This window comes from Lynx rufus, unplaced genomic scaffold (genome assembly GCF_022079265.1).
Source record: "Lynx rufus isolate CCGP_SWC_20201006 ecotype Redwood Valley unplaced genomic scaffold, mLynRuf1.p SCAF_4, whole genome shotgun sequence".
NCBI classification, from domain to species: Eukaryota; Metazoa; Chordata; class Mammalia; order Carnivora; family Felidae; genus Lynx; species Lynx rufus.
This window is the reverse complement of record NW_025814856.1, coordinates 22719974-22746215: the sequence shown is the minus strand read 5'-3', so window position 1 is coordinate 22746215 and position 26242 is coordinate 22719974. Positions and strand designations below refer to the sequence as shown.

At 46.0% G+C, this 26242-nt stretch overlaps 1 protein-coding gene across 1 annotated transcript in view; it reads right to left on the bottom strand.

Moving 5' to 3' along the window:
* CACNA2D3 (calcium voltage-gated channel auxiliary subunit alpha2delta 3) overlaps positions 1 to 26242 on the bottom strand; it is an 857341-nt gene that overhangs the window by 81614 nt on the left and 749485 nt on the right. The window contains exons 28-29 of the mRNA XM_047096680.1: positions 7187 to 7248; positions 5915 to 5959 (exon numbers count right to left, since the gene is read on the bottom strand). Coding sequence (XP_046952636.1) covers positions 5915 to 5959; positions 7187 to 7248 — 107 coding nt within the window. The remainder of the gene's footprint in view (positions 1 to 5914; positions 5960 to 7186; positions 7249 to 26242) is intronic.

Sequence of the window (26242 nt, the reverse complement as noted above, 5' to 3'; positions counted from 1 at the left end):
GGCTAACCTCCATTTCATTAATAAATATACAAGAACAGAATTGGCCTCCACGTGTGGGTATTGACTAAATCCTCCCAGTTGCATAGAGAATCAAAGTCATCATACCCACCTCCACCCCTAATTATAAAATTAGTTTCCACTCAAACATGCCTAGCCAATGAGTACCCTTGCTATTACAGGGTGACTACCTCTCCGTCTCATGTTGTAAATAATGGATAGTACAAAGCAGGTACAAGGCCAATAGATATAAAAGTCAACTGAAAATCTTGAGAAAGAAGGATGCTTCCGTGAAGTCCATGAAAGTGATGCTGGCGATAGCTCCAATCACGGGAGGACACTGGCAGGTTAGACTCTCCCAGAGCAATCTCCCAGAGCTCTGCTAGCCTATAGTCTACACATGCACTACTGATCCAGTCATGTGGGTCACATTAGTCTACATCCTACCAGAAATAATTGAAAGAGGAACAAGAGGGCCAGCCAAGGCTCCTGGAGGATTACATGCTTCAGCTTCCACTTTCCTCACAGGTGCCTCAGATTTTGCTCCAACATAGTGGGTGGGCTCCTGGGTAAGGACTGAGGTATGACACTTGTTTCTTCTACACCAAGTACAAATTGGCATTTACTTCTCGGGCTATGTTTCCATTTAACATTTTTTTTTTCATTCATTTCTCCCCCCCCCCCCCCCGGCTCCCCCTTAAGTTAGGATTCCATGACAGGAACTTGGTGGCAGAGAAGACCATGCTTATTGATGGGTAGCTTTGAATTTCATGTTTGCACTGATTATAAAAATACTTGGTCACCCTTTTAAGCAAGAAACAGAATGGCCAAGGTTGTGATACAAATCACTGAAAAAAAACCAAGGTCAAAATCAAGGATGCTGTGTCATTAATGTGACTATGATTTCCTGAAGAGGCAGCCTTACCAGCAAGTGCTTAGATTAAATGATTACTGGGAAGTGTGGTGTAGGTGAGTCGGGCCATGGACTTAGGTGAGCAGAGTACCAGGTTATGGGGCAGTAAGGACAGAATTGCCAGATTCCAGTCTGATCAACTGTTTTCTCTGTGTCTCTTTACAATAATTAATATTCAGTTGTCTTCTCCATACTCCCTTTCCTCCAATAAAAGAAAACAGAGGAGATATTTTCTCAGTTTTCTGTCACTATGCTACTTTCCCCACAAACTAAGCCAAGCATCTTAGAAGGTGTCCACTTATCACCCTGTCCTAAGGGTGGACAGTCAGACAGAAGGGCTTGGAGGAAAGAGCTCTACATTTTGACAGATATTGTAAGTGCCTATTCCACAGCCACCTTTGATAAAACATGTAGGGATGAGGTTGTTTGAAAAAAAATGCAGACAGGGAGAAAGAGAGGCAGAGAGAACTTGATTTCCTTAAAAAAAAAAACAAAACAACTTTCTTGATGATGATTGGGTAAGTCAAGATTGCTCAGAGAGGTCTGATTCCTGTCCCAAAGGCAGATCAGGTAGATACCTGAGGGTAGAGGCCATGGGAATTGGGCAGTCACAGGTGGTAAGGAAAGGCAGTGAGGAAGGGTACTTGGGAGTAGGAAACACAGCACCAAGGCTGTGTTAACCAGAAGGTGGTTTTAGCCCCCAGGCTAACACATCCACTTCAGAATCAGAGACTCTGAGCAATTGCTATCAGTTGACCTTGAGCAAAGTCTTTACCACTGTGAGTCTCAGGTTTCTTACCTAAAAGGTGGAGCTAGCAAGAACCCTTTGTTAGGTTGTTGAGAAGATTAAATGAGAGGGTGAGTGCAAAGTGTTGAGCACAGTGTAAGGTGCACGGGGCACAGTAAGTCTTCAAAAACCTGTGCTTGCATCCACTCAGCAAACAGTGTTTATTGATCACCTACTATGCGTCATCTTTATCCTAATTAGTATCCTAATCCTATGAATTTAGAGTTCCTCAGAAAGGGAAGCTGTCCCATTGTTCATAGCAAGAGGTTGTGCAGGCAGGTTGGCTGAACTTTGTTGCTTTCTGTTTAACCTTTTTCTTTTGGGGGATGCCTTCTGCCTGTTTTGGTTGGTGCAGGCTGAGCAATGATTTGAAACAACTCACTTAGAAGCCCAGTATCATACTGCCTGTTGTTTTCATTTGTGGGGAGAGAGAGGAAGAGAGACAGAGGGGGAGGGCTGGTTCTTCCATCTGAGGGTAGGGCCTGGGTCTCTGCATTCCAGGTGTGCACTGTAAGGGGTCACTCCTTACTACTTTTCTCCACGTCTCACAATTTCAACCCTAATATTTCAGCTGTAGAGCAGTCTGACCCTTACTTCACACCACATGATGTATCTATTCATCACTGGCCAACTATCTTTATCAAGATACTGTCTTTTAAACAATTTGTTGCAAAGTGGTTATTTTGGAAAGAAGTGCTTGGTAGGATCCCCTGTGCCCTTGCCCTCAATAGCTACTGCACTGACTGTCAAACCCCCTCCTGACTGGAGTCTTTCTAGACATGGAGGCACCAGGTGGCTTGGATTTAGCCCTTCCCGAGTCTGTCCTACTTCAAGGAGACCCTTCAGATTCCAGAGGAAATGCCTACAAGGCCTTACAAAGTCCAGTCATTGATTATTATCTTGACTCCTCTGGACAAGCAAGGGTAGCAGCTACGCTGGAATACGAAGTTTTAGATCCACTCACTGCCCCCAACATCTCCTCCAAATTGCCCCAGTAGGGGAGAACGTTCTCATCTTCCACTCTCCTTGCAAATATTCTGGTGCTCTCATTAGGAGAGGGAGGCTGTTGGAAAGATGAGTGGGAGAAGAAAATGAGAGCGTGAGACAACGGTGCCACAGGTCAGGCTGAGATTAGAGGTGGGCAGGACTTTCCTTCTCCATTTCCATCCGAATGCCAACCACGCTTGCATAGAGTGCAGTAACCTCGGCCACCCCAGTGCCTTGCACGTGGTATTCTCTGCCCATGAAGCTCTTCTCTGGCTTCAGGCACTGTCTTCAATGTCATCTCCTCCCTCTTCAGTTGACCTACATGTTATCTCCTCAGAGAAACCTTCCCAGATCACCCCTTTCGTTTAATTCACAGCACTTATCACAGTGGATAATCACGTACACTTGTCTTCCCTGCTAATCAGTCAGTTCCAGTAGGAAAGAGGCCATTTCTGACTCTACTTCCCATTGAATCCCCAGGGGTGACATAAAAGGGCTTAGTAAACATGTCTGGAGGGAATGAATGAGTGTGTGAAGTACTGCCTCTGGATCTCTAAAGTTGACATTCACCCAGGATGGAATGGAGCTCCTCAAAAGTCTTCAGTCAGACCCACGGCCAGGCCCTCCAAGTCACATGGCTCAGGCACCTCCTGGGCCAACTAAGGATGTCTACTCTTCCAGATGGGAAGATATCTGGCCATACTGACTCCACCCAGCAGCCCAGGGCACTCCAGCCAGGGCTCAGGGAGTCTACTGATGGAGGGAGACAGAGGGGCTGGAATGGGTCCAAAGCAAAGCGTGTCTGATAAGTCTGAGGGAGTTGGGCCAGGTCTTCAGTGCAGAGGAGAAGCCAGAGCATGTGAACTTAATGAGTCCCCACAGCTGTTTTTAATGGGGACCTCATCACTTGAGGGCAGTTGGGGGAGAGGGAGGGACATGGTCTCAAAGGCTTAATTAAAAGTCATGAAAGGAGAATGACACATGGAAAGAGTGTGCTGAAAGGTGGGAAGGGACTTTGGTGGGAAAGCAGGACTGGCATTTCCATGTGAAACTATGTCAACTGGTTGCCTGAAGCCAAACTTAGAGTCAAAAATGGGGAAGGGATGATAGTTTCACAGTGCAGGATGACGATATTTGAGCATCAGATCAAGTTCAGAAATGAGAGCAAACTCAATGTGTAATTTTCCAAGTATGTGGGCCTTTCCATGACATTCATAGGAGGGCTTATCCCAGTGACCGCTGAAGAAGATCATTAGCGGTGAGGAAGGCATGTGTGCTGTGCTCACTGGGCCCAGGGGAGGCTGCCAATACTCCTAGAGGGCATATGCCATTGCTGTCTGAGGTTTTAGATTCAGGGGAGCCACTAACTCTAAGGGAAGAAAAAGTCTGTTGACATTTTTGGTTTATAGCTGACCTTTATTGAGTGTTTACCATTTGCCAGGAACTGTACCATGCATTTTCCATATATTATCTCATTCATTCCTCGCCATTACCCTGTGAGGTGGATATTCCTATCCCCACAGAGAGGTTCAGAAACTTGCTCAAGGACAACAGCTCATTACTGTCAGAGCCACAATTTCAAGCCGGCTGTTCTAACTCTGCAGCCTGCTCGTTTAACCACCGTGCTATATCACCTGTGAATTCAGTCACTGAACAACAAATAGATACTAGATGTTTCTAACTCTGGTTAGTGGCACCCATTCTCACTTACTTTTATATGTGAGGATGCACAGAGGCAGTGAGGATATAGGAAAATGACTGCCTCAGGTTTTATTCATCAAATTGTTTAACTGGTCATCCATCTATCCATCCAACTACCCAGGAACCAATCAACCAATCAACTCTCCAAAACACCATCCATCCCACCAGCCAACCAACCATCCATCCAGTCACCCAACCAACCAACACACTATCCTTAGTTCTCTTGCCATAAATTGGGATTAGTAATTGTACCTACTATATGAGTGAAGGGCTTAACACAGGGTCTCGTGGCACTGATTAATCAATATTATTATTGAGCTATGTTGTCTTGAGCTGAGTACCCCAATATGATAATAAATGTCTCAAAGGCAGAGGAGAGGTTTGAGGCTTCTTGAGTGTCTTCTGAATGGCATTCTCTAACTTACTAGAGGGCATAGATCATAAGGTGTCACAAAATGTTCTTTCCTAAAGGAAAATTATTTTCGATCTGATGGTCAAAGAAAATTGGACTTCTGCTCAAAAGCTAATTGATTGGCTTTTAGTCTTTGGATAGTGATTCATATAACAATGATCTTTGGGGACTGAGCCTTTTGTGTTTAACTTCATCCCGGTTTCCCTTTTATACTTCTCTCCTTGTTTTTGCCTACTTTTTTGAAATATATTCCTAATCTATGCTTTCTGTGTTGACATTATATTTGGTTAGGATTTGTTGAATCCCTGTGGTAACCAGAAGGAATATAAATATGATTATTTGTAAGTTCCGGTTTATGTATTGACTAATGTTTTAGTTACTGTAGCGAAAGAAAGGCTACCTGAGCCACCACGGAAGGCCTCTACATACCTGCTTGCTCCAAATCATGGGGCAGAGGGTGTACAGGATTAAATGCTGTGAAAACATAAGTCTGAGGGGTAGATTTATGGCAGTGGTACATTTTTTTCTCTTATTGCTCATGGGTAGGATTCAAATTCCTCTTCCCAAAACAGCAACAGAGAGAGAGAGATAAAAAGAAAGGAAGGGGGGGAAGGAAGTGTGGGAGAGAACACTATGCTAGAATAAAAAATCCTGAGTTTTCAACTCCTTACATTTTCATCTCATTTATTACATGAAATTAAGCAAGCCATTTCTCTGATCCTCAGTTTCCCCCTCTGCCAAATGGGATGATCATTCCTACCCATTTGATTGGGTTACTACCAGGATGAGAAGAGATAACATATGGGGCAAAAGCTGTGAGACTTGTCATGTGAGCTTCAAATGGCAGCAATTTGTATTATTTCCTATAAAATGCCAAAATTCCAAAAGTGCCATCCATGGGACATTTAAGCACATTTTTCAAAGTCTTATAAACTATTTCATTAGGGGAAGAAAGAAAAAAAAGAAAGAAAAGAAAGCAAATGTGCTTGAGTTTTTGGAGCTTGGTCCAGAGCAATCTGTCAGACATGGCTCCTTTTACAGAGGCACTTCCTCTTTGAAGGCACCCTCTGTCACCTCCCCTTGACCAGGGCAGAAACAGGGCCAGGGGCCCTCTTACCTCGTCATCACAGCTGATGGAGCATTTGCCATCCAGAGAGGCACACTGTGGGGTGGGGGGAAAGCAAGGGGAAACGTATTGTTACTTAGACATTCCAGAATTTGCTATGGCTGCCACTTAATTATTCAAGAACAAGCTATTTCCTTGCCTTTTATGCAAAGACCAAATTTCATCCAAAGGGAATGCTCCAATGGGGCACCTGGGTGGCTCAGTTGGTTAAGCGTCCTCTTGATTTCGGCTCAGGTCATGATCTCATGGTTCGTGGGGTCAAGCCCCATGTTGGGCTCCAGGCTGAGGCTGAGATTCTCTCTCTCCCCACCCCCACTCTACCCCTCCCACATGCGCCTGCATACTCTCTCTCTCTCTCTCTCTCTCTCTCAAAAACAAACAAACAAACAAACAAACAAAGGAAATGCTCCAAGATGAGTATTGTCTGCTTTCCCTAGGATCAATACCAACTCCAAATAGTCATATAAAAAACAATTTTGGGGGGAACTGACTCTTTTTCATTTTAATTTATGTTGCCTATTTTAACTTATGTTGCCATTCAATATTGATATCTTTTTAAGATCTCAAATCTTTGAGTAACAAAAAATATCACTGTGTGAGTATTTAATTTACAATTTATAAAGGCTAGTGACTCTTTAAAAACACTCCTGTCTTAATCTTTACTTTCCTAAAGTGTTTATTTAAGTATTTATGTAAGAAATAATATATTACCCCAACATTTAGAATTGGGGAAAAATTGCCATTTCCACTGAATCACTACACAAATACTACTGAGATTGCTCAATACAGAGAACACAGTGCAAAGAAGGAAGCCTTCCAGATTTTCCAAGGCATAGAAGCCCTCTCTGGTCAAAGAGGTCAGATGCATGCTTAGTCAGATTTAGTTATGCAAAGGCCTTCAAAACTGCAATAAGGAAATTCACGAATAGATAACCAGGCACCGCAAGGTTAGGAAAAAATCACTGTGGAAATTCATAAAAGTCACCAATAGTTAAAAGAAAAACTGCTCCTTTGGAAGATCACTATCTTGATTTCACAATTAAAACATTTTGTAGGAGCAAATTGCCTTCTTTCCCAGCATGTGCTGTCTAACATGCTGACAGCCTTTTATTTTGCAGTGAAATGAAAGGTAATCTGAGCGGCCAGCAGTTCATTCTACAAACATTCATCGGAAATCTGGCACTTTAGGCTCCGGGTCCCCAAATGTGAACACCTGTATAATAACAGTGTCGCTAATGCTTCAATACGCTGATTATAACTTACCTGTCTGCTGGCAGTCCAGAACTTCCTCTGGAAAAATTCAAGTTTCATCTGAATGCCTACAGCTGGGACAAATTATAAATAAAACAAGGCATTAGAGATTCCTTCCCACAATTACTTAAGATTATCATTGAAAGTTATCTGTCACGGGGAAAAGCTGATGCAAGCATACCAGATAAGAACTTAAAAACTAAATTTACAGTGAAGCCTACAACTAAGACATTTTACCTTTCAGGTAAGGAATTTTCAAGGCTAATTATACGCACAGAACTGTTGATGACTCTTTGGAGACACATTACCTGTGTGTTTCTAAAATTCATACACTTGTGGTCACTCCCCTCCCAAACCCAGGCTAAAAACAGGAATGAAAAAAATGAAGTCTATTTCGAAAATGATTGCTTCTTCTGGGTTCTTGTTTCAGTTATTACTGTATGAACTTGCATGTGTAAAATGTATACTATGCATGTGTTTTTGAGATACAACATTTGTAAAGCACTTGTCACGAGGCTGGTGTTTGGAAGGGAGTCACTTTGCTATGATGTGACTTAGTTAAACTGGCCCCCAGTATCCACATCTCGGTGATTTTCTCTCCCCAGGAACTTTGAGGGAATTACGCAATTCTGTTTGGCCATGAAAAGCTCCCTTGAGCAATAGTGCATGCCAGTTCCAGTGAGAGAAACATACAGAGAGAGAAGTTAGGGAAGTGACTTGAAACTTTGGGAAGTAACATTTGGTGGAACCTTAGAATCAGGACAGGAACAAGCTCACACTGTTTCTCTCCCTGAAGCCAAAATGATGTAACTCTTGAAACCATTTCGGAAAGTGCTCAAGGCAGAGCAGAAGGCTCATCAGATGGTAAGAAGATGTTAGAGGAGTTTGGAAAGAAAGAATGCGATTCTGTGCTGGAAACACTGGATTCCACGCGGGACGCCATTGGTCCCAGTGCAGTTCTGCAAACTTCAGTCTTTTGCACACCAACTTCCCCATTTTTGCCACATCTGCACACCACCAGTATTGTTATTTATCTTTCCACACATTTTCTTTTACTTAAATACCTAAAGTAACTTCAACCTAAATAACAGTACCCATCAAAGGAAAGACATGTTTGGGGTGTGGGGGAAGTTCACTCAATACTCTTAAGATCCCACATGCCACCATGTTTAATCCTCCAGTTAGGTAATCGTTGCCATACTAACTTCAGGAACCTGAAGATTTATGAAAGTCTTGGCCTGTTACTCTTATAACCGTCAAGTGCATTCCTACTTATTAGAAAAATTGTTGAAGCAAGCCTGAGAGTCAAGGTTGACTGAGGTATGCACATTTGGAGGGACTCATCTTCTACCTTTGGACTTAGAAACTCAGCCTCTAGGATAAGGCTAGAGTGAACATGGCTGCAAAACGCAGAATGGGAAGTCTCTGGAATGCACCATCTCAGCACTCTGGATTCACATGGCTTTGCTCAAAGCATTCCCCACCTTCTGGACCATAAGCTCTCAAAGGACAGGTACCTGATCTTGCTCCTCACTGGATCCCTGCCCCCCAGCAAGGTGCTGAGCATGTAGATGACCCATCGGTAAATGCTTGCCTTTTAAAAAACCTTTCAGGTGACATTACAGTCAGTAGTTATTGAGAAAAAAGAGTAATATCAATGTGAATTATAATCACATCCAAATAGAGGCTCTGCGGTGGTAGTTCTCCACACGTTAGAACCCGGGGAACTTTTTTAGAAAGGACTGATCCCTGGGGTGCCTTCTCCCTCCACACCTAGACCATTTAAACTAGATTTCCTCGGAGTGGTGTCTAGGCATGGGTAGCTGAATGAAGATTTTTTCGTTTAAAGTTTATTTATTTATTTTAAAAGAGAGAGAGAGAGAGAGCATGAGCAAGGGGAGGGATGGAGAGAGAGACTGGAGAGAGAGAGAATCCCAAGCAGGCTCTGCACTGGCAGCATAGAGCCAGACGTGGAGGTCAGTCTCATGAACTGTGAGATCATGACCCGAGCCAAAATCAAGAGCTGGATGCTTACCTGACTGAGCCACCCAGGTGCCCTAGCATAACTGAAGAACAGCCTCTAGTGATTCTAATGTGCAGCCAGGGTTGAGCACGGCCGCTCCACAGGCCTTAGTAAACTGGCTGTGGGGGACCTGCCACCACGTGGACCACTTTGTCAGACTGCAACACAAGCTGCTCTTCCTGGCCCTGGAGAACATTTCAGAGAACACCTCAAGGAACGTGATTTTGGAGGCTGGAGGCTGTGTGCTATTTCCAATACATCTGACCTTCCCAAATGCCTGACAGGCCGTATCCTAGTTGGGGAGGGGCCAACCGAGGGCACTGCAGAGCAGGCTGGGCTTTGCTCAGATCCACAGCAGGCAGAGGTGAGGGCCTGCCCTTAAGAGGCGGCTTGGAGGAGTTTCTCTGGTTCTACCAACGACAGGGAGGGTGTGGGCAGCAGAGAGCTGACTTCAGGACAGAGGGCCTCACGTTGCGACATCCACTCACTGGTGTCTAGGAGGAGAGTGGAGGTGAGTTTCTCTCTCATCTTCCGTGTGCTTCTCTGTGCGGCTTCTCCTTGGCATTGGTCCCCAGCCAGCTCTTCCCAGGCTGGCAGTCAGTAATTCTAAGGCCACTTGTGAAGACCATGGCCAACAACCATGGCAGGCTTCTAGATGCTAAAGGATAAAGCACAGGGCTTCCTGAAAGCGTCACCCCACAGTGGCCTTTCCATGGCGTTTCTTGTTCCGGTAGCCCAGAGTTGCGCCTGGCCCACCCGTCCTCACCTGGGTTCCCCATCAGCAGCCCATGCCCTTTCTGAGAACCCCTTCTACCCTTTGATGGACGCCCCCCCTCCCAATTTTCACCTCCCTAATGAAGCTTGCTATTCCCTCCTGGGTGTTTATCCATCTCACATTCCTGAAGCCTGCTATCATCTGCCCCTTTCGGCCTGCACCCCAGTTCCTCAGAGTGCTTTAATCTTTCCTCCTGAGTCAGCCCCTCCATCCCATTAATCATGTGGGCTGCTTCTCTCTGATCCCCCTCCAGCATGCTGTGTCCCTTCCCTGCTCCCGATGCCCTAAACTAGACACCGCTTTCCTTGCTCCTCATTCCTCGCACCCCCATGTGGGCCGTGAGGTCGATGCCACAGGGCTGTCTGAAGTCCTGACTGCCACATCTGCTTGGTTTTGCCCTGGCTGTGTTTTTGCTGGCTGACCCCCCCTGCCCCTGTCAGCAACTCTGGCCCCTGGCTCCCGGTAGCACATCTGGTTTCGTAGCATTTTCGCCTACAAGCTAACATACTTCTCTATGATTAAGAGAATCACAAGCTCATTGGCAAGTCAACTCCATGACCATTTGTTCAGTGGCCTTCCCTATGCTGAGCTCTCAGTTGGGTGCTAAGGGGAAGGAGAACACATAATCCCATGGTGTCTAGCTGTGGTGTAGCCACATGGTAAAGGCAACGTCAGAGACTTCACACAGGGCTGAAGAGCACAATAGATGGAGCGGGTTTGGCCTGGGAGAGCTGGCAGGAGCTTTGTGTAAGGTGACACCTGGAGACCTGACTGGCAGGAAAAGTAAGAGCAGAGGCAAGATGGTAATCCAAGCACGGAAACAGCGCAGATGAAAGGATGCAGCCTTCTAAAAGACCACAGTCTCTTCTGAGGCTGAAGGAATGGGAGTGGGGGACATGCTTGTGCAGGTTGAGGTCAAACGGCTGAAGGTCTTGAATGTTGGGCCCACGCATCTAAAGAGTCTCCTGTAGGCCGTGGGCCAGATCCAGCCTCTTTTTATAAATAAAGTTTTATTGGAACACAGCCACACGCATCTGTTTCCACACTGTCTATAGTGTGACTGCAGTGCTGAGTCGTTGCAACAGAGACTGAATGGCCCACAAAGCCTAAAATTCACGTTATTTGGCCCTCCACAGAAAAAGTTTGTTGACACTTGCTATGGGGTCTGAGGAGCCATTTAAGATTAAGCAGAGATATGGCAGGACCACAGATCGATATTTTAGAAAGTCCATGATGGAGGCCTTGAAGAGGAAGTACTAGGGAAACGGTCCAGACAGTGGGAGACGACAACAAGAGGTGTTAGGCACCTCCAGCCGCTTGGTACATTTGGCTAATGATCTCTTAAGCATGAAAATGATTTAAAGCGGAGAGAAAAAACACACACCAAAAAAACCCACAAAAAAAACAAAAAAACCTAATACCACCCCTCACCAACGGCCACTTCCCCGCCAAACAGACAAAAATGCTTAAGGAGCATCCTCTACCCGACTCTATTCAAGAAAACAAATAGGAGCTTCCACAAACAGAAATTTAGATTCTTTTCACTATTTTCCTTTATCTTTGTTTCACATGGGTTTTTTTTTTCAACTCTTATCAGAAGAAAATCATTATTACTTCAGCAAGTCCCACTCTCTTCCCCCACCCCCCACATATCCCAAATGGAACCCAAGATATTTGTCATGCCTGTCTATTTTGCTCTTTCAACAACATTTTAAGCCATAACAGTATACTCTGATTCAAGTCAATCTTGCTAATTTAATAAGGAAAACAAGGACAGAAAATGCTTTAGTGAAACCCAAGTCCCAAAGAGAATGCAGAAAATAAAAACACCATTCCTGGGGTTTGAAATTTTTTAGACAGTCCAGAAAATCATCAACATATTTCTCCTGGAGCTCATGGTTCTCCTCACTTCCATTTGAGTACAAAAGCTCCCAGACCCCCTGTCAGGGGCTCTCACCATGACCATAGAACAAGAGCCCCTTTTTCCATGACAGCATCGGGTGGTACCTTACTCACCTTCAGGAGTGGAATAGACCCAGAAAAAGGTATCCTTTGGGGCCCTTCCCAATGTGCCAATATTGTGTGTGCCTCTAGGACAGTGACGCCCAGATACTGGTAAGGTCTTTGGAAATCAGCAAAACAACAAAACCATTTTTGCGAGAACTGCCATCCCAAAGAGCCCCAGGCCCTTTCACAGGAGATAATTCAGGCATCCGGAGTACTGACATCACTTTTGGTTTGAATTACTCAGATGACTTTTCCTGTAACTCTCCTCAGTACTCCAGGAGGGCCTCGGTACAGATTTTCATCCCAGCAATGCAGACCACATACCTTCAGTGAAGTATCTTCCAGGCTTCCTCCTTCCTCAACTTTGTAACTTCCTTACTACCTACTTCCTCCTCCTTCTCCTCCTCATATTTATCAGAAACCCAGTATGTGCGAGGGGGTGGGTGTACTGATAAGAAGACAAAACAGCCAGGGATGGGGACCTGGAGAGGGCAGTCAAATCACTGAAAAGAGGATGGCACTTCAGGATTCCCAAGTGGATACAGATGAGCACAGAGCATCATCCATGCACCTAAACATGTAGCCATTTCACGTGGGGATGTCAGTGACTAGTGTGCTTGAATCGGGACAGACACCTCAAATGCTCCAGCTCTGTGCTGTCCAGATTGGTCGCTACCAGCTACATGTGGCTATTTTAATTAAAATAGAATAAAATTAAGAATTCACTTCCAGAGTTGTGCTAGTCACATTTTCAGTGCTCAATAGCCACATGGGGCTAGTGCTCCCGTAGTGGATCATGTGGCTCAACATTTCCATCATCACAGAGTTCTACTGGACAGTGATCACTGACAGCAGGAGCATCAGAGAGGAACTGGGTATTAGCACTCTTTAAGGATCAACGGTAAAGTTCTCCACAGAGCTGTCCACGCTACCCACTCCCTGGAGGTGCAAGAAACGAGGATGACTTAGGTATGGAGGATTTAGACCATTTAGAACTGCCAGTGTGAGAAGACCTGGATTTACAAGGGGAAGTTGGTAATTAGTTTGAGAGAAACCCAAAGAAATCAATGCAATATGCTCAATGTGGCTACCACCCCCAAGATTTATTTATTTTGCTTTATAAAATTTGAGAATACAAATTACATTTCCAGTGCTATTATATTCAAATGCATTCAAGATGAAATCATGCATGCATCTCATATCAGGTTAATAGACATGCATTCAAGTGTAATCCGAGACCCGCCAAAGAACAATGTTACATGTAAAATTAGAAATAAAATAACTTTTTCATATTGTATTCATTTAGAAATAATTTTCTGTGGGCTTGGCCTCAACTTGCAACATACCCCTAGGAGCACAAATCCGGTTTGTAAAATAGTGCTCACCATGCCTGGCACGCAAGCTCACACAGACACCCCTACTTCCATTTGCCCACTCTCCCAGCCATACCGTATATTCAGATACACATTGAGAGCTCATCCAGGAGACAGAAGAACAATCCAGCCGCCAGCAACCAATTATAACCAGGAAAAGTTTTACTGAAAGAACTGGATGTGAACCCTGTTTCTAAGACTGCTGTGTGCAAAGGATGTATTACTTCACCTCTCTGTCCCTGAAAAGACAGTCATACCAGCTTTAGCTTCTGCACAGAACTTTTGCGGGATGGGGGTAAATGGTACAAAATAAAATGGTGTGTATTCGAACACTCTAAAGGCTTGATAGTGTTGTCAGCATTCCTGCTATGATCTGTTCCCAGAGTTTTTACCCGTTATTCTTGAATTTCACCACTACATACAACTTTTCATGCCAATATATTGAGACTGAACAAAAAAAATCCACCCAGGATAAATCCATCCTGTTCACTGCTAGAAATGTCTATGAGAAAGCTTTTAGAGTGGATTCCCCCCCCCCGCCCCCAATATTAAGGAAAGCTGTGCTCTATCGTTCAAGCCCTTCACGCACCCCTTCTGGAACTGTGATCACTTATGCACACTCAGGACAAGGCTAGACAGGTCTGCATATAGAATCCAAGAAGTTTATTGTCCCCAGTCTGGCAGCTTCATGTGTTCATCCAACAGGGTACCTAACGAACAAAGCTTCTCAACCGACTGGTCACTGATGGCAGCATGTGACAACTATTTCATCCCAGTGCTCAGGCAGAGAAAGGTTCCAGAGTGACCCTGAGTTAGTGTGGCCCATAAAGAGAAGTCTTTTGTAATAGATCCAATCCATTGATAGGGATATGTAGACAACTGCATCTTTATCAGATAAAATTGAAACTATAATAAGTTAATAAATAAAATATCTGCTAAGAATACCCCATGTATTTCATTACTTAAGAGTGGGACTTTTATTTTGCTTTTTAAAAAAATTAAAGTTTTTTTTAATGTTTATTTGTTTTTGAAGGGGAGAGAGAGAGAGAGAGAGAGACAGAGAGTGAGTGGGGGAGGGGCAGAGAGAGAGAGAGAGAGAGAGAGAGAGAGAGAGAATCCAGAATGGGCTCCAGGCTCTGAGCTGTCAGCACAGAGCCCAATGTGGGGCTTGAACCCGTGAACTGTGAGATCATGACCTGAGCTGAAGTCAGACGCTTAACGGAGTGAGCCACCTAGGTACTCCTAAAATTTTTTTTAAATGTTTATTTTTGAGACAGAGAGAGCATAAGCAGGGGAGAGGCAGAGAGAGAGAGAGGAAGAGAGAATATGAAGCAGGTTCTGCACTGTCAGCACAAAGTCTGACACGGGGCTCGAACCCACAAACTGTGAGATCATGACCTGAGTGGAAAAGACACTCAACCGACCAAGCCACCCAGGCACCCTGAGTGGGACAAGTTTTCTCAAAACCTACATTCTACAAATAAATGCTGGCCATACGTTTGTTATCTCTTCCAGAAAATGAGCTCCTGCTGGTTACACTTCTCAAGCAAGGTAGTGGCTATTTTTACTTGGCTGGCTTACTATCGCCCATCCTGTCCTCAACCCCCTTTGACAGAGCCCCTGATTTTTCGTTCCTTTGTGTACAATGGCAATGATTGCTAGCGGTGACAGTAACAAGGGCTGGCACATTTGGATTCCAACTTGCCTTAATTAACGGTCAACTGTAATAGCTGTTAGCCAGGCCACATTTGTTTAAATGTTTTCTTCTGTTTATTTTCAACATAGTTAATTGCAAGCCGAACTAACAAATGAATCTGCATGTCACTTTTGGGGGAATATTTCACGATCAACGGGGGGTTTGGAATAAGGCCACTGTTCTGGGGTGTTGAGGAAAAGAATTCTAACCTTCCTTACATCAAATACAAGCCCATTCCAGAGGTCTGCTAATGTCCAGGATAAATGACTTACCACATGAATAACAATTTAGAGCCGTAATGTGAATTATGACATAACTCATCTGTTAAATATTTCATGTGAAGATTTTAATGAATTGCATGATGGAATGTTGGACAAAAAAGACAACTGAAATCCTGGGACTAATTTGGGTGAAACTGAGAACAGAGTATCCTCACCATGAGGGGGAAGGAAAGACAGCTGTTTTCATGTCCCCCTGGGTGTCAGACAGCCAAGTCCAAAGCCTTTCTTAAAAGATTATAGGGGAGAGAGAGCAATCAGCAACAACCGTTTGAAAAATATTTAGATCAAAGCAATATTTGTTTATTATAATCTTGGTAAAGCCTGAACATTAATCTCCAAGGTATGGTATTATTTCAGAAATTGGGGGGGGGGGGAACGACATCCTCAGAGCAGTAGACACACCTCATATTTTAGCCTATGCCAACTGAAGAAATACAATGATAAAAGGGGAGGAGGTGTTTTAAATACATCCCCAAACCGAGTACATATTTCACTTCTGAAGTGTTCTGTGTGGTACAGTGCGGGAGGGGGGAGGGGTGGACTGTCTTGTACATGCTTTTAAGTAACAAAGAGCCCCATGATGTACGCCTGTGGTAAGAGAGAGGGAGTGGAAACAAGATTCATTATCACTCGATTGACAACGTGATAGCAAAAGATTTTCTTTGAAGACTCATAGCTGTGGAAGCCTCTTTTAATCTGGAACCATCCCCACCCTGTCTGTGACTGGCTTCTGGGAATGTGTGTAGGAAGGCCTCATCAGTTGCCTGCAGATTTCTTTGGTAATCGCTTTGTTTTCGTCCTGCTGAAGCTTCTCGGGAGCAGTCACCTCAGGGAAAGTGTAATAAGTGACAATTATGAATGTTTCCTCCATTTTGACTCTAATTGCTTGACAGAATCAACGCTGAAAAGAATTAGCGGGGCCGTGGGATGGAATCATAACTTCCTTTCCACTCCTGAGGTAATCTGGAAGCATTTTTCCAGACTCCATCTGAAGAAACCTATATTCCCTCAGCTTTCTGAGGCCACGGGAGCTGGCATCGACTATTTTTTGTCACATTGTTTTATGCTCACAAAACTCTTCAAATAATATTATTTCAATAAAGTTTTGGAGCCAATACATTTCTAGAGTCAATTCCCATCTTTTCAGCCTTTCAGAATAAAACATTTAAGCCTCAGGCTTCATTGTATTTTAATCAGGTTACACAAATCAATGTCCATTAAGAAAATTATAAGCTTCCAAATTATAGCTCCCCAGTTAATAATTTCTTATTAGGTCACCACCTAATAACAGTTACCAAAGAGATTATAACAAAATCAAGGGTCAGATTTCCAAACATTTCAAAACCCATAATAGAATGGTCACATTTATTTGCCAAACACCTCTGAGTTGGATGTTTGTGACTGTATTTAATGCAAAGCAGTGCTAAAATATCCACGTGGGTGGCTCACAGGGCTGGAGGGACACATCGAGCTCCTCTGAGCCTTCGGCTCATGTTCCAGGGCACAGGGAAGGAAGGGGACTTGGGTAAGCACACCCAGCTCATTTGAGCGAGCCTGAGTCCATCCCAGAGCTCCCCACCTCAGATCTTTCCAGGACTGGGTGGGAAGGGCGGTGAATGAGACACAGCCCTGTGCTGGTATGAAGGGAGCAGCTCAGCTCAGCTGACGCCTTGTGGGAATATAGTCTGGATGCTATAGGCTATTCTGATGCTGAAGGAGAAGCTGAAAATCTAGGTTTTATATGCAGACAATTCACTGAAAAATTCACAACAGTCTCTCATAGGGTCGCCAGATAAAATACTTCTGATTTGCGACATCTGGCAACCCTACACTGAGGGTCATGCGGCGCATCCCAGGCAAAGACCTGGGGTGACCTCTGTTGCAGGCTGAGCCCTGAGGTACTTGTGTCCTGCAGCAAAACATCAGGTCTAGGAACCAAGGCCGCCTCCATCAACATGACTTTCGTGACTTTGCTCTTTGTTCCAGAAAATTCTTGCCCAGAAATGTAAGGCCGTAAACAAGTAAAAAATACCTCATGATTTGCTTGAGAAACTTCCCCCAAAGCAATTTATCTGAGCAACAGACCGCTCCTGACCATAGGGAAAGTGCTCATTTATCAAACCAAGACTTGAGAAGTCCACCATCCTTAAAGCAGCCCAATCCCAATCCGATCCCACACTGAGAGACACGCCAGACCCCAGAACCCTAGAAATACCTTTTGACCTTCCCTTATGGGGGCATATTAAGACCCTGGCAGGGTGGTGTTCTCCTTCACTGCAGGAGGGAACAGCACTGACTTTTCTTGGTCTACAGGATATTCCAGTGGTTTTTTTTGTCTACACAGGCAAACCTGCTTTATTTTTCTTCAAAGGATTTATCAATTCTTGGCAGTAAGTTATATTATGTGCTATTTATTGTGTTTCGTTCCTACCTGATGAGGGGTAAGCCCCTCGAGGGCAGAGGATGTTTATACCTGTATTCCCTGTATCTAGGAAACGTGCCCAGCCCAGGCAGGCCTTGTGAATATGCATCAGTGAATGATTGGACAGTTGGATGCGGTGCTGATGGTGACATCAGCTACTCTCAGACAGTTTACTCTCTCAGGAGACCCACCTTTGCTATTCAGGTGGTTTGCACACTGTCCTGAGGGAAACGGAGAGCCACGGAAAGGTTCTCAGCAAGGGACAGGTGTGAGATGTGAACAGATCTTGCAAATGCCGGCAGGTGAAGGTGGGGACCGCCTGGTTTCTGTGAGGAGGTGAGGGATGATGGACTTTCGTGGAGCCAGGGGCACCGGGGATGGGACAGAGAGGTTTGGTCTTGTTGCTGGCTGCTCCTGACCCAGGGAAGTCTAGAACCCGAGTTTTGCCATCAGCACGTCAATCTCATCTACATCTTGCCAGATACCCTCAACCTGAAGGCTCTGTCATTTTACCTTAGTAAGTGTCAGCATGTTGTGATTTTGCTTGCATGTGAATTATTTCATGAAACATGTTCCCCTGCTCACCAGACATGTCTTGGAATTACACACAGTATATTCCGTGATGGAAATTAGTTTATAAATCAAATCATAGGAATTATATCACATAATGACCGTAGGGCCACCTGGATGGCTCAGTGGGTTAAGTGTCCCACTCACTCCCGATTTCAGCTCAGGTCATGATCTTATAGGTCATGAGTTCGAACCCTGAGTCGGGCTCTGCACTGATAGTGCGGAGCCTGTTTGGGATTCTTTCTCTCTCCCTCCACCTCCCTGCCCTTCCCCTGTTCATGTTCTCTCTTTCTAAGTAAATAAACTTTAAAAAAATAATACCAGTAACTGAAGCTTTAGATACTGCACAGCCAATCCTCACGGCACTGTACAAGGTGAACAGTACTCCCAGCCACACTTTACATGTAAGAAGACGGAGAATCAGAGAGGTAAGTTACAGGCCTAAGCATCCCTGTCAGGAAGTGATCGTCAACTTTGTTTTCGCCTCACGGAGCAAAGCCAAAGAGGTTTCCACAACTGTGAGTTCTAGCACCTTCTCTCTGTGTGTTTTTGTGGGTGTTTGTTTATTTGTTTTTCAGACAAAATGCAGACTGGAGGTTTCAAGAGAAGTCACCCATCATTCTCTATTTAAACAATCCGGAATATTTGCACAATTATCAGAATGTTCATATTGGTTCTGTCTTTTCCAGATATTGATGACCGATTTGTTTAGGTGATTGGCCCATTACCTTAAAAGCCTCTGAGAACACACTGCCTTCTCTGCAGGTACAGTTAGGGGAAGTATTCAGTAAAGAGGCAGGACCCAAAGATGAGTAGAAATTTATGAGGACCCAGGGACCGGGTGAAGAGGGAGTGTGGAGGGAGCATTTTGGACCACCTGCAAAATCCCAGCTGGGGATGAGTTTATGGCGTCCGAGAGCTGCAAGAGACCACCTGCAAGGCCAATGCAGGTGAAGAAGCTGAACGCCCCTGGTCGTTCTAATAGGGGCAATGACCAGGACTCGATGATGTTCAAACAAAAACTGGTAATTATCCTGGGGATATCTCATCATAAGCGGACTTGCACACTTCATGACGCCCTCAGAATTGTGCATCAACAAGACCATCATTCTCCATCTGTACCCAGTGTCTCCAGTTCATCTGACATAAAAAGGACAATAATGGAAATAGTCAAAGGAAAACCATGTACTTACTGAGTGAGCTCCTGCAGCAAGGCAGCCTGGGAAACAAGGCCAGCATGCCACTAGGCCTCCTTCCCTCCAGCCATCTAGGTACCAATTCCAAAGTCAAACACCTGGGTAGCAGATGTGTCTGGCTGTATCAGACCTGGCCCAAGGCAGATATGCTTCCAGAACAGCTGTACACAAGGTGATTATGAGCAGGGAGGGAGAAGAGAACGAGAAGGCAGACGGCATTCTGGAGTAATGAAGCACTATTTTTCTTCAACCACTTGGAATCTCAGGATCTTAGAATATTTGGAAATCAGCCTCGGAGTGAAGGATACCAGTTTTGTACTGTAAGTTAATCAGGTGGATGTTGAGGATGGAAAGGCCATCTTCTGTCATAAGGTGATTGCTCCCAAACATGTGGCTGGCTACACCTGAGTCTCTCATCTGGGTTCCTGGACAGGTTTTCAGAATAGGGTGCACTGGTCAGATCCCTGTACGTGTCAAAGGGGGGCTGTAGGGAGTGGGGGTGGAGGGCAGGCACCTCCTTTTCTGCTTTGGTAGGAAAATGCAAATCCTTCTCAGCAAGACCCACACCCCAGAGCCCTCTCTGTAGAGCCCTCTGTGTAGACGGGGGTCTGGGTGGTGAGCCGGATCCCTTGACACAGACCTTATCCTTTCCACGAAGGTTCCATGGTGCCTGCTACGCTTTTAGTAAAAACTGAGTGAATGAATAAATGAATGAATGAACAAGCAAATGCACTGTGTTCCAGGCACTAGGCAGTTAATCATTTGCCTTTCATGCTTTCTTTGAGGGATAACAGTTTGAAACACAGTTGTTACCAACATTCTTCCCAGTTTCCTGGCACCCCCTGGCTCTTCTCATTCCCTCAGCTAAAGCATTCCATGCTTAGGGCCTCAGGGAAGGGAGGGCACAGAGAAACTCAGAGAACAAAGGAGTAAATTCTGGATTTTGAGTCTCAAAAATGGAGGCCTCGGGGAATCTCAGGGTGGGAGGGGTGGCTTGGGAATTGCCTGGGCTGGTGCCTCTCCCTTCCACCCTGCCTCCAGCCCCCCAAACAGACCTCTCAGGAAAGATGACCTGAACAGAAAAGGGAAGAGAATCCAAGGTGCCCGCGGCCTGAAGGAAAGACTCACGCTATGATGTCCCGCAGGTGTCTGCCTTCCCCTCCTCTACCCTAGTTCTGAAGCCAAGGGGACTCCTGGAGCACAGACAAGTACTCCCCAGCACACACTCCTCTCTCGAGGAGGCCTGGGAAGAGGCAGGGCACTGGAGCTTGGCCTCTTGTAGCCTTGCTGCTGCTGGGAATGGGAGGGCCTCACAGAGGCCACAGACGGCGAAGCCCAAGGCTCCCCACAGGGCCCAGGGAGCTGCCTGACTCCGGGATGACCCTCGCGTGGAATGAGGCGGCCGCCGTGGCACTGACCTGTGCACAGGCCGATGACAGAGGACCAGAATGTAATGGCCGCGTGATTCATGATTAAGCCTCCCCCAGCCTTCAATCTCAGATGAGCCCTGGGGGAAAGTGGAGAGAGAAGCTGGAGCCACTGGAATCTCTCCCATGAGGGTAATTGAGGCTTCTGTCCAGATAAAGCTGCACTGATGGCTCACCTGAAATACACGGGCTAGAATTCACAGTCCTTTCTTGTTCATGACTCAAAAGCACAAGCAACGTAACAAAAGCTGGGGACCTCAGAAAGCGGGGGACCTCAGGAGTGCGATCTGATGCAGGTCTGAGGCCTCTCCCCATACCTGCTCAGGGCTGGGCTCCGTGCCCTCTCTCACAGGGCCCCTCACCTGTAATGGTGGCCTGGGCAGGTGTGCGAGCCACCCCGAACTTCCCAGCCGCTTCCCCCACGGGCAAGGGGAGCAACGGACATAGCAGCTTCCTGCTTACCTCCTCCCCTGCTCCATGGATACTGGACCTTTCAATGTGGACCCCAGTCTTTAACTGAAGGGATTATGGATGTTCCTTCTATAAGAAGTGGCTTTGGGGGAACAGGGTCCTCTGAGGGCCCCACGGTAATGGCCACTACCTCTTCTCTCTCCACAGTGTGGGCCATGTGCCCACTGTGTGCTGGGGGCTCAGCGCTGCCCCAGGGCCCCGGTCCCCTCCTGTGTAGATTAGTGCTGGGGTAGCTCATGAGTCCCACCTCTGCAGGGGAGAAGCCTCAGCAATGTGATTAGGCCCATCATTCTGGTAGTTCCAACTGATTTCTTAGTTGCCATCTGTGTCTGTTTCCTTATACTCATATCTGGGTTGGAAAATGTCAGATGAACTTGGGTCTGGGTCCTGCCTGGTGGGGTGCTCCCTCCTCCAGTCTGCACAATGGGACAGCAGTCGTACACCCTTCACAGGATTGTTGTAAGACTTACATGTGCTCATGCATGTCATGAGCCTAGCACAACGCCAGGCACATAGTGACTACTCAGTAAGTGTCATGTAACTACATGACATACAGTAAGAGCTGTGGAGATTCAATATGCGTGATATTTAATATAGTAAATATCCTGCATTATTGCCCTGGAGCTCAGCCTCCCCATAGGTCTTCTAGGACTGACACACTGCTGTCACTTGACAATACGTCGAGGAGTTCTGGCCGCTCTAGCAGAGGCCCCCGTTCATCCCATTTGCTGGCCCGGACTCCTTGCAGGTCCCATGTTACGTACAGGGACACAGAGCTTCAACTCCCCATGTGATGTTTTATCTTTACGGCTAAAAGTAAGTTAAGTGGACCTGGTATAATCACAACTACCTAGAACATTTTCAACTCTGCTGAGAGCTTCTAACATCTGAAGATTTGATAAAATCCTCCCAGGCAGATACTGTCCTTGTCACCTTCTGTTTTATAGCTGAGGGCACAGAGGTTTCTGAGTAGCCAAACGGAATGATTCATAATAGACAGTTCCACTTTGGAAGCTGGGAGGGACTCCGTGGGGGAACTTGGATTTGAACTCCCATCTTCCTGACTTCAAGGTAGAAGACAAATCCCTAAAATGAATGAACCGGAGAGAATTGCCTGAAATGACTTGAAACCCCACTAGCATTATCCGCCTTAACTTTTCCAGCAATTTCTTAAGGGACGGGCTGTTCTGTCCATTTTAAAGATAAGATGCAGGCAGTTAAGTGACTTAACCAGGGCTACACAACTGCTAGGACTGGGTAGACCCAGGATTCAAGCCCACACACCTGACCTGAAGCCTTCAGCCTTTCCCCTTAGTTCTCAGTTGGGCTGCACCCACCCCTCCCTGCCCCGAGGGGTCTGTTTCGGAGGTTTGTAGTTTGTCGATAACCGGAAGGCCCACAATTCACGGGACAGGCCTCCACCCCCCACCCCAGTGCTTGCAAGTGCTGTACTATGATTGATGCGCTTGGAAAGCATAATCCATATCTGGGCCTTGAACTGGATTCCGCTTTACATCTAAATACGAAGACTGTCTTCCCTGTGGAATTTTCTAGAAATGTAACTACAGTTCTGTGAAACAGAGAGATGAGTGCATTTTGTTTTGCCTACGACTTTACTATTTCAGAGACCACCCCCCCTCCCCATCACCAGTGAGGCAGGGTTTGGGGCTGAGATGTCCCTACAGCAGCCCTTGCATTTACCTACAAAGATCCCATGCAAGCTCTTGACTACTTCGTTCTGTCTCTTCCTGTAATTATGCCCAAACATTTACATACTAAAGTATATACTATCATATTATAAACTACGGTTCTTTCATTTCTTGATACTAGTGTTGGAGCGTGCTTTAATTTTTGTTTGTTTCATTCGGCAGCATGTGGGGAAACAGGTTCTATTTTCTATGCATCTCATTTTGGGATAGTAAAAGGGATATTACAGATTATTAGTAAAAGGGGGCCTTGGATGGATGGGATAGATTTGAGAGCTGTCCTGGCTTCAGTTTCCCTTCTACCACTGGGTCTGGTGATGATTCCCCCTTCCTCCCCCTCACCCCAGGCCCCCGCGACCATTCTGTCTGTGGCTCCCCTCCCCTCATCTTGCCTTGAAAGCACAGACTTGGCTGGGCTAAACCTCACATGTCGCCAGAGCTTCCTCTATTGTTTCCCTTCTCTTTATTTTGGCCTCCATCAAGGTGCAAGATACTGGTATCTGAGGCTCAGTTCAGATGGATTTCCCACCTCTGAGGCGAGCCTTGAAGGAATAGCTCCTTCCGTGCTTAGAGAATCGAGGTCCTAGACAAGGGAAAGCTTCTCTGGGGGCTGCTTTGCCAGAGTCTGGAGCTGGGCAGGTCAGCTCTGCTGCTGGTTCATCCTCTGTATCAAGCAGCACTGTCTGTGAATTCCAGGCAGGCCGTGCAAAGGAACGGAGCCCTGCACACTGCTTTTTCGTGCACAAGGCATCTTAATTATAATTATTGTCAGCACTTATGTCACTGCCTTAGGAGACGAAGAGGGAAGGAGGGAATACTCGGCAATTTCACGGCATACACCAGTACCCTAGAACGAGGAGGGGGTTGCAGAGTGAATGAGCAAGGAATCGAGCCCCCGGTAGATGAAAAGGGGCCTTTGTAGTGGCTACAACTGTACATTAAAATAAATCTCTCCTAGCACTAAAATAACATCTACATTCATTTGGGCCAGTGCCACATTCAGCATTTAAGAAATTTGACAAAACATTGCTTCAGCATGTCGGAGTCTGCCAGCTCACAACAAAACAAGAAAGCTACCTTGGCTGCATGGAAATGCTTCTCCCGGTTCCCTACTTTCACTTATGACTCCCATTTTCCGGCTGCACTTAAAAGAGAAAGACTGTGCTTTTTTCAGGTGCCAACCACTTCACGTGGCCCTGAAATGGGCAGCAAATTGCTGCGGGAGGTGGTAAACTTCAAGAGGAATCTTTCTCTTTTCCCCTGAAGGAAACTACCAGAGACTCTGCATGCCTGATAAAGCCTTTAATAGCTAGAGAAGCATTATTTGGGGTGGCCCTCAGGTAGACTAGACGTGAATAATGCCTCGTAAAAATAATTACCTCTACCCAGAGCAGAGTGCACCAGATGAGCTTGGCGGAGGCCCCGTTTCCAAGAGAATTGCAGGCAGAAGGGATCTTCCATTGAGGATCCAACAGGGTGTCTTTGTCTGGGGCAGAGACCACAGTCACTTCTGTGGAGTACGTCCCTTCAAAACCAGTTCTGCCTTTTTCTGACTGAGACCCTAACAGTGCTGGGAGATTTCTCAGGCTGCCTGTCGGTGCTTTACAGCACAATTAGGCCTGAAATAAGTAACTGATCCACTTGTTGGGACTGTTGCTAATGGACCCTGCTCCCAGTGTGGTCCATCTGGTTGTGGATTATGGGTAGATTTGTACAAGTTTAGAGCTGGAATGGCAGAGTGAACCATTGAACCAAACCTACTCATTACACAAATGAGTAACTAGAGGTCCAAAGAAGTTAGCAACTTGCCTGAGATGATTCAGAGATGGCCCAGACTGATCCCGACTCCAGCTGGGCTGGAATAACAGCTGTTGCTTTTGTCAGCTGAGCATCCACGTCCCCTCTGATGGCTGGCAGAACCCTCCCCTCCCCCCACACCCACACCATCTTCTTTAGGGAGCTGTCCTGCCTCCAGTGTCCATGGGATTTGTGTAGGGTTTGCCCCCTAGTGCACGAGCACAGGAACGCATCCTCCCCTCCTCTTCCATAGTCAGGTGGGCCCCGATCCAAGCTTTGCCAATGACAGCCAGCTCCCCAGGACTTTGAAAGGACACTTTCAGGAAAAAGAAGGCTTCTTTCCATTGAGTTTGCCAAGCGGGGCAAATGAGAGTGTTAGGGGCACCATGTGAGGAGGGTCTGCTTGAGAACAGGGCTGACACAAAGACAAGGGAAACGAGAGACTGAGAACCCTGGTGAGTTCAACTGAGCCCTAGATCCAACTGCACCTGAAGCCAGATATAGCTCTAGACATTTTAGTTACGAGCCCATGAATCTCCACCTATCCCAACCAACCAAATAATTAATTTCCTTTAACTAACTGATTTTGCTTAAGCCGCCTTGAGTTTTGTTTCTTGTTTTGCTTGCCATGGATGGCATCCTGACGAATGCAGCTGTACTCCAGGTTGGTGGCTCCTTCTGATAGAAGGTGGGCAACCAATCATTAGGTACAGAGATCTATCCCATAAGCACTTCCACACAGACTGTCAACTACCACAGCTGACAGCAGCACTGGTGTGGAGAGCAAACCCGTATCATCCTGTTGTCCTTCCTGGTTTCATGTCAGGCATCACTAATGAATCCTGCTAACTCCTTCCTAAGGATGCTCACAATACACCCCACGCAGCTCCCCAGGCAACCACGGCCACCATTCAGCGCAGCCAGGTCGGCATGACCACAATGGTGCTCATGACAGATTCCTTGCGGGAGACGTGGTACCTTTTCCCAGACCGGGTGGACACACGTGGGCCCTTTAACGGCTCTTAGTAACCACACTGTGGGCGATGAAGAAGGCGAACACATGTGTCTCCGTGAAGGGCCTCATTGCCAATTTGGGGGGAGTATTTTCATTTCTTCCCATTGACAATTTATCAAGAATCTTGCAGTTTTTCCTGAGGCAGGGTGGGACAATGAGACACTGAGTCGCCTGAAATGGCCCTTCACCTCACACCGTTCTGAAACTTTACCAGGTAAAAAGTTTCCCTGTCTCACCCCCTCATCCAAACGACAAGGGAAAAGTGGGAGCGGGGACAGCAGACTGGATGACAGTGTACCAATGTCACAG